Source organism: Gymnoscopelus braueri (genome assembly GCF_963280865.1).
Source record: "Gymnoscopelus braueri genome assembly, chromosome: 9".
Taxonomy (NCBI): Eukaryota; Metazoa; Chordata; class Actinopteri; order Myctophiformes; family Myctophidae; genus Gymnoscopelus; species Gymnoscopelus braueri.
In genome coordinates this window covers 32,997,704-33,007,062 of record NC_137610.1, presented here as the reverse complement: position 1 = coordinate 33,007,062, position 9,359 = coordinate 32,997,704, and the positions used below count along the sequence as shown (strand labels likewise).

The window sequence follows — 9,359 nt, the reverse complement described above, 5'->3', positions numbered from 1 at the left end:
ATGCCTTAACTGAAAGGCATGCAAGTACCAAAAGGCATGTGCTACTTAACACAGTTAATTAGCAGTTCCTGGAAAATGACAAAGGCCAGATCCTTCAGGGAAATGCATTCTGCGGTTTATTATGAGGTAAGGCACTTATATCAACATCAGCTGGTCATATGCAAGGTAAACAAATATGTTATTGGGGTGGATGGGTGGGTGGGCCGGGGGGGGGGGGGATGTTGCACAGGAAATCCAAAAAGAAAGAAGAGGAACTTGTATTTGTCCGTGAAAGGTTGAGAAAAGGGGAAGCACATTGTAAAGAGCCACGGCTCTCTCTCTCTCTCTCCGCTTCCTGTGAGAAAGAAAAGGACGAGAGAAGAGAAGGGACATGGAGAGAGTGAAAGACAGGATGAGAAAGGGAAAGAGAGAGTTAGACAGAGTGAGAGAAAATGAGAAACACAGCGAGACAAAGAGAAACAAGATAGAAAAACAAGTGAGAGATAGAGTGATAGAGAGAGAGAGAGCGAGAGAGAGGGGTGGGGGATCAAATGACAACAAACAGATCAGACAGCAGCGGAGGTCTCTTTGAACCTTCCCTCTGCGGAAGTCAGTCAGCTTTTTTTTCCCCCTCCTCTCTGTTCTGTCTCTCCATCTCTCTATTTATCCCCCTCTCCCTCCCTCCCTCCCGCCCTGTCCACCGGAGATGAGCTTTCAACACACAAAACCCTGTAAAAACAGGCCACGAGTGGCTTGAGCCCCACAACTCACCCGCAAAGGTGTCACGGCACGCAATGCTTAAGCCTAATTTATACCATGAGTCACTCACCGAAAATAACAGATTTTCAAACCGGCTAACTTCGTTAACCATTTGAACCCTAGCATCACCATTTGGCAAAAGATATTTAGTGTAGAGATCAAAAACAAGAGGGGCCTAATGTAGACCCCTTAGGAGTTAAAGTCAACTAAGTATAGGGTTTAAGTGGTTAAACTTAGTAATATAAATGTGACTTTAGGCTGGCCAATTGTGCCATTTGTTATTGTGACTACGGTATACGACAATTATTTAAGACATTACTGCCTCTCCTGGTTCAAAAATGCTTATAAAAATACATAAACACTGTAGTTCCTGTTGGGCATCTTGGATAAAACGAGGTATTGTGTCCCGTTATGTGCAGTATGAATTCTGAGTGGGAACAACGGACGTATGCATGCATTCTTCGCATGGTTTCACAGCGGACTTTGACGTAATTCTATGAGGCCTTGACCTCACCCCTGGGTGAAACTGTTAAACTGCCACAGTTGAAAGGAGTCACACATTTCCAATCCGGTCTTTTTTTTTTGATAATTTAATTTTAAACTTGTTTATTGGTTTTCTGCATAGCGACGTCACAAAATCTCCACATTCAGTTAATGAAGACGTGACATATGTAAACTAGGGGAAAAAAGTAAAACATACATGCTTTCACAAAGAAGGAACAACAAAGAAAAGAAAAACAGCAAAGCAAAGGCAAAAAGCCAATCCAGTATTATCATTATCTGACTGTTTAGAGTGAAAATGGGAGAACATTTGCGAAGGAAATAGAAATTTGTAAGACATAGTCATTTTGTTTTTAATTTCTAAATACTAACCACTTAAAACTGACCACTCTGTTCCCTTCCACAATGTTGAGGTCAAAATAGGATCAGTAAGCAATTAATTAATTAATTAATTAATTAATTAATTAATTAATTGATTGATTGATTATGATTATGAAACATAACCGCATAAATGATCTCGCGTCCAGTAGGTTAAATATAGGTATAATACCTATATTATGGCAGGAGGAATGACAGTAATGAGCAGTGACAACTTCATAGCCCGTCGTGTAAAAATCTAGGGTATTTTTTCCCCCTCCACATGAGGCGGACAGCGGAAGCAGGTTGTTAAGGTCTTCTGGCCAACGGGCAGCCAACAGTCACATGAAAACAAACAGAGGGTCTGTTAACCAGCGCAACAAGCAGCAGGGTAACGGTGCGCAGGTGTTGCCGGTTACCTGTCCCTGTTTGAACAGGTGTCACTGTGTGTGTGTGTGTGTGTGTGTGTGTGTGTGTGTGTGTGTGTGTGTGTGTGTGTGTGTGTGTGTTACTATACTTGTGAGGTCCAAATGTCCCCACGTGTATAGAAGAAATAGACATTGTGAGGACTATTTTCCAAGTCCTCACAAGAACAATTGTTGTTTTTATGGTTAACCCATTTAGACCTGAGGCCCATTCTAAAGACGCCTTCTAGATCCTGACCTAAGTTTTCTGAAAAACTTAAATTGTTATTCAAATAAATGACAAAAAAGAATGTTGCTACTGTATACAGCAACAACTACACCAAAAGGGGTTCCCGGATTGAAAGGTATAGTTACGTATTAAAAAGACTAGAGTTAGACAATTAGGCAAGATTCGGGTTGGGGGTTAAGATGAAGCAATTTTCAGTTTGGGTTTAGGATTGGAGTTACGCCTGATTTATACTCAGTTATGTGTCGGTGTCGTGCACCAAAAATAGCCGATTTACAAGCTCACAACATGTCGCAGCATGTTAGATTTAAACATTTAATTTTAAATAAATAAGATCGCTGTCCTAAAAAGTTGATGTCCTCACAAGTATAGTAATACAAACATGTGTGTCTGTGTGTCTGTGTGTGTGTGTGTGTGTGTGTGTGTGTGTGCGCGCACCACAGACAACATGCTCTTCATGACACGGTCGTATCTTGACTTTACAGTTTACCTCACTGTGTAATTCAATATTTGTGAGCACCTCCTCTCCTGCACTATTCTCCTTCTCTTCTTTCTCTCCCTCTCTCTTTCTCCACTCCCTTCTTTGTCTCGGCTACTCTGTTTACCTGCTCGTTCCCTGAAGGGGTTTAAGGGGGAATTTCCTAAAAGATAATCCATCTGTTTTTTTCTTCTTTTTCGGCAGTGGGACCAGAAAGCTGGAGAAGAGAAGAGAATTGAAGAGAAGAGAGGAGAGAAAGGAGAGAAGGGACATGGAGGGAGGGAGGGAGGGAGGTGGTGGTGGTGGCGGTAGAGGAGAAGAGGTCTATCAAGTCCACAGGGACCTTAAGATAATGTTTACCTTCCGTCTCTTCATGGGGTGTCGGTTAGGAAAGAAGGGAGGTTTTACTATGCAGGTTTTCAAGTACACACACACACATACAAAGCGCTTCTGATTTGTGACATAATTGTAAATCCACATCCCAGACCATAAACCAAATTTCTCTCTGTCTCCATCTCCCCCCCCCCCCACACACACACACACACACACACACACACACACACACACACACACACACACACACACACACACACACACACACACACACACACACACACACACACACACACACACACACACACACACACACACACACAGTAAACCTCTCCAGTGTGTTCTACCAGGCCAACAGACCAAGCTGTGTCACTAACAACCAACAGGAAGACACTCCTCCAGGAAGCTATTAACACGTTATAGCATCACACACATTACAACTACACCAAACCATTTATATTGGCCTTGTACATACGTGTGTGTGCGTGTGTGTTAGTATGTTCCATAAAACGGGTGGTGTGTGTGCACATAATGAGAGGCAAGTGTAAGTCGGTATAAACACGTGTGTAACTTGTTTTTATTCGTATGTCTGTGCTTTTACACACAGGAGGGTTTTGTGTGTGTTTTATGAAATGGGTGCTGTGAGCACATAATACGATACAAACGGAAATGATGTTGGAAGTCAGGCTCGGTGTGTGTGTGTGTGTGTGTGTTTATAGTACATATTTGCTTTGTAAGTCAGGGCTTATCTAATGAGCTGCTAGTGGAATCAAAGGTGGAACATTATCTACAAATGAGTGCACAGTAAAATCCTGAATTTGACTCTGAGAGCATAAAAGAATTGGACGCAAAAGGTTTTTGTTTTGGCAAACAAATTCAAACACTTTGAGTGACTGAACTTCTACACAGGGCCTAGGTGAAGGTTATAGTTAGACATCTGTGTGTGTGTGTGTGTGTGTGTGTGTGTGTGTGTGTGTGTGTGTGTGTGTGTGTGTGTGTGCGTTTTTAATTATACATTAATGCATTTTTTGCACTTACCTTACTGTCTGCACACTGTCAAATGAGGCCTATACGTGCACTTAGGTGTGGATCGCTTGGTCTACAAAATGAATGAATCACATTTGTGTACAAATGAATTAATCACATTCATTTTACAACATTCACACTTCAAGTGTGTTTACATGGGCTCTGTCACACCAGGCCAGTCAGTGTGAACACCACGTGGAATAAACTAAAAACAGAACTCACAAAAAAAAAAGTGTGAAACATTTTCCACAAACTTCCACTTTTCATTTACAGGTGCATCTTACATCGCTAGCGTTACATCCTCCACCCACCCACCCACCGCTGTGGGTGTATTGGACGGTTCCTCTGGGTCCGGGGCCTCCTCTCTCTCTGCGGGCTGTGCCACTTTATGTAACATTGGGCGGGAGGTGGTCTGGGAGCAGGAGGGGAAGGATGTGGTAGAGGAGAGCAAACAGGAGCCAAGCGGAGAGCAGCCCTCTCTTTGTGTGGCTTCCTGTCGGGGCCGGCCGCGTCTCCCTCACCACATCTCCACCACCACCACCACTGGAAAAACACAAACAAGCCCAGTCTCCATAGGCTGGGAGAGAACATCCCAAAGTCACACAGAGGAAACGCAGGGCTGGCAACACATACAGTACAGTACGTGGTAAAACCCCAACTCCGGGAGCGTACAAATGGTGGTTGAATTGGTGTCCATTTCTTTACAAATGGACCCAAAGTGTCCATTTGTACACTCTTGGAGTTACAGTCTTACAGGAGAGAGCAAGCCGAAACACCCCAAAGTCACAGGCAGGGAACGCAGGGCTGGCGTCGTATAGCGGACTGCAAGGCATTTTTATTTTGTTTAATCAGGTCGATAGTGTTGGATGATAATGTAGTCGCTTGGATATATATCATATACCTATCTTAGTATATGATATATATATCATATACCTATCTTTAGCTGAAACACCTTTACTTTGCCTTCACCAGCAGAGAAAAAATAAATAAGCATACACAAATAAACATGTATGTTAATTGCATAAAAGCAACATATAGCATACATGTTACACAACAGTTAGAGACAAAGACATCTGTCATTAAGGTCCACAATGAAAACAAGCCTCTGGCTTTTTGTGTCATCCATTTAGCGTGTTTTTACCGTGCCTGTACCTTTAAAGTTAATAAAGTATTCATTCATTCATTCATTCAATCAATCAATGCAATATACATTAGGTTTTATTCATATAAATAATATAGCTATGAAAAGACATCAGTGATACAAGAACAATTGCATGTCATAACGCAGAGATAAACCAAAAGCTTCTTCTGTTTACTCTTAGGAACATTTAATTCAACCACTAAAACGCAAGTACACAAACACCCTAAGAATGTACTGTATGCACAATTGCACATACACTTGATAACACACACATGAGCATGCAGATGCACTGATAAACATCTTCAAGACTATATGCCACCAAATGTAGACACATGCAAGCACGTGCACGCGCACACACCCATATACACATATACACACACACACACACAAAGAGGCAAACAGCAGTCAAATACTAGTCTGTTTTCATAGCTGCAGCTGTCCTGGGTGGATGCAACATCCTTATCAACACGCATATGTATGCACGCAAGCGAGCGCGCGCGCACACACACACACACACACACACACACACACACACACACACACACACACACACACACACACACACACACACACACACACAGGAATGTCCTAGGCAGACTGTGCTTGGCTGTACAGCTGGATATTCTTAAGAAGTACAGAGAGACAAGTAGGAAACATGATTGAGTGTCTCTCTCCCTCACACGCACACATGTGCACACGATCACGAACACACACACACACACACACACATACCTCAACCACACCCCAAATCCTGATTAAGTCATTGACCCCTGAGAGAGACCACCAGGAGGAGGTCGCACACACACACACACACACACACACACACACGCACGCACACACACACACACACACACACGCACACACCTCCAACCGCCCTTTGTAAGTAGGGGGATTTACTGTATGTACGTGTGCTCGTGTCTGTGCATGTGTGCATGCACATACCTGAAGGAGAGGTTTCTCCTTGACAACGTGAACCCCAACCACCCCCTATTCTGGGGAACATTTGCCAGAAATAGCAGATCTACAAGCTTGCGTTTACTAGGTGGTTAAAAACTATTCTAAAAAGGAGGAAAAGGCCCTTTTCGCCCTGGTGAAGACCGCTTGAGGGCCTTGTTTCAATGCAGACTGTTTCCTCCTTTTTACAACTGAGTGTTTTTATCTCACGTTTTATCCTGTTTTATCCAGGAGCACCGTTGATACTTTCAGCTCTTTTGAACCACTTGTGTCTCCGGTGCGCTTGCACCCGGATGTATACTTTTCTCTGTCTTATTAAGTGGTTAATTGTCAATGGGAGGAGAAGATGAGTCCGTTCTGTCTCTCTCATCGTCGCCTCCTTCCTCCTCTGACGATGCTGCTTGCACCTGCTGGAGGAGGTGCGTCTGGTGGAGGAGTAACTCCTTCAGCTTGTCCTCCGTCAGGGTCAGACGCTCCTCCAACACCGCCACCGTCTGTTGGGAGAGCAGTGGCTATGAAGTAACTAAGTACCTTTACTCGATTGATTGATTGATTGAAGTACTTTATTTAGAAAGACATGGAAAAAGTACATGGAAGTACAGTTTACAATACAAGGTCCTCTAAACTGGATCGCCCATAAAAGCACAATGACTTATTTCAAATGAGATCCCCACGCACTCAAATCATGATGACATTTACCTATTAATCAGTGATGGAAGAAGTACTCACATGTTTATGTAATCCATCCTAGTACAGTATTTATTATCAGTTGATAATTGTAAATACTGAAGAAAGTTAAAAAAAATACTTTACACTACTGCTATTAATGTGGGGGTCATTGACATTAAGAAAGTTTTGGAACCCCCTGCTTTAAACTGACTGTGGGGTGGGGTGGGGTGGTATGCTGATAATAACCAGTGTTCCCACTGACCTGTGTGAGAATGTCCAGCTGTGAGACTATCTGCTGCAGGGTGGACTCCAGCGTGGTGGGATGAGCAGAGAGAACTTCCAGAGGGTGCGTTTGTCCTCTCAGCTCTGCCTCCTCCTCTTCCTCCTCCTCCTCCTCCTCTTCCTCCTCCAACTCCCTCCTTCCTCTTCCAGCACTGTGACTGGTCGGCCCACACTGGCTGCCGCTGTCGCTGCCGTCCTCCTCGCTCCAGGGTTTGGGGCTGGAACCGTGTCGGTGACGCTCACTGCCACGGTAGCCGCTGGTGTAGTGACCAGTGGGGAGTCCTTGTGTTGGTGACCAGTGTCCCTGACCGTTTAAAGACTGCAGATAAAAGGAAGAATGACACACTCTTTAGGCTGGGTTAGGTCTATTGCTTCAAATTGTTGCTGTCGGGCGGTTTCAACTTTTCATGTTTTTTCGTAAATTAATGCCATACTTCATCACACAAGAGTGTCACACAACAGCAGTGAAAAGCTTGTAGATCGGCAATTGTTTTTAAAATATTAGTTTTGGGGCTTTTTTAAGCCTTTATTTGACAGGACAGTAAGCTGACAGGATATGGGGAGAGAGAAAGGGAGAGACATGCAGCAAAGGCCGTCGGGAACGGGAGTCGAACCCGCGACGGGAGTCGAACCCGCGACGGGAGTCGAACCCGCAACGGGAGTCGAACCCGCGACGCGCTGTCAGGCTACATTGAGCCTAGGTACCAGGCCTATTTTCATTATTTAAAAAAATAAAAATAACAATAATGATAAAAAAGGAACGGTTTCCCGACGAAGTGAACACTCGTGAGGAATGAGGTTGGTGATGCTCGTCGGAACGGTGGCTGTTGGCGCAGTGACCAGTGGGGAGTCCCTGTGTTGGTGACCGGTGTCCCTGATGGCTTAAAGGCTACAGAAAAAGAAAGAATGAGCCACTCTTTAGGCGGATGGCTTTTGATTTGCGTCACATCCGGAGTATTTCGAACCTGTGTGTTCCATCAAGTGAACACTCATGACCAGTGGTGGAAGAAGTACTTTTACTTCAAGTAAAAGTAGCAATACCACAATGTAAAAATCCTGTATAAAAAATGCTACATGAATAAAAGTACAAAAGTTATGGAATCAAAATACACAAAAGTTTTCCAAATGTGTCAAAATCTTTCAAATATAGCAGTAGTAAAGCAAGTAATGCGGTAGTGGTTGTAAGTAAATGTACCTAAAATTGTACTTAAGTACAGTACTCGAGTACATGTTTGTACTACACATCCGTAGCATTTGGACCTGTGTGTTCCAGTTCAAGTGAACACTCATGACTAGGAGGCACATCATCCTGACAGCTCCTCCTCATCAAACACACTGTGTTCCACAACAAACCAACACATCCAATCAAAAGCTCCATTGTTGCGATCCGCGGCCTGTTTGATAACTGAGCCTGTCAGCCAGAACAACCAGCCTCTGGACCAGAGAACCACGCCTGGCGCTGGAAAAAAGACATGCAGGAAGGAAACCAATAAAAGCATTGGAGTATTAACTTGGCTCGGCTAAAGCACAATATAATGATATATAACACAAAACAGTGTTAGCCGACATCCTTCCTGCTGTCCTAATGTTTGTGTTTTATTATTCTTATGAAGTAGTTATGACCCGGGAGACTTGGCCGGGTAGAAGACAGCGTCACACTGCGAACGGCAGAGAGACCCGCTGCTAGCAAATACTTTTTGTAACATACTGAAAACCTGTAAATCTGTATTATTTCAACAGTTTCTGATTAAGCACCCTCTCTAGTAATAAAAGTCATAGTATGCTTTTCTGCATACTGTTTTATTATCAGGCACTTGACGAAGGACGGATCTAAATAATGATCTGTTACTCTGATTGGAGAAAAATGAGTGGTAAAGAATATGAACTTGAACATGGGTTCGTTTTTGTGCCTCTGTATCTTGCTTTTCCTGTTCTTTTGTTTTTGTTAGTTTTTTCTGTTTTGTTTTTTTCTTTTTTACTGATGTATACTTTGTGTCAATGTTTTGTTGCCCGTTTTTCCTTTTGCCTTATTTGTCTTATTTTGTTTTTGTCTCCGTTTTATTTTTTTGTCCCGATGTTGTATTTTGTGTCGTCTCTGTAGTCGACATGACTACATCATTGTGGTGTCCACATGATAAAAAAAACTATAACAAAATAAAAAAGTATGCAACTTTTCCCTGTTTACATAAAAGAAAAACTATAAATAATGTATATCTTTTTTTTTACCAA

General features: G+C 43.0%; 1 protein-coding gene across 1 annotated transcript in view; it reads right to left on the bottom strand.

Moving 5' to 3' along the window:
- Window positions 1-5,400: 5,400 nt before the first annotated feature.
- Window positions 5,401-9,359, bottom strand: part of poc1b (POC1 centriolar protein B) — a 65,618-nt gene continuing 61,659 nt past the window's right edge. Inside the window, exons 11-12 of the mRNA XM_080437648.1 lie at window positions 7,111-7,449; window positions 5,401-6,673 (exon numbers count right to left, since the gene is read on the bottom strand). Coding sequence (XP_080293774.1) covers window positions 6,503-6,673; window positions 7,111-7,449 — 510 coding nt within the window. The 3' untranslated portion in view covers window positions 5,401-6,502. The remainder of the gene's footprint in view (window positions 6,674-7,110; window positions 7,450-9,359) is intronic.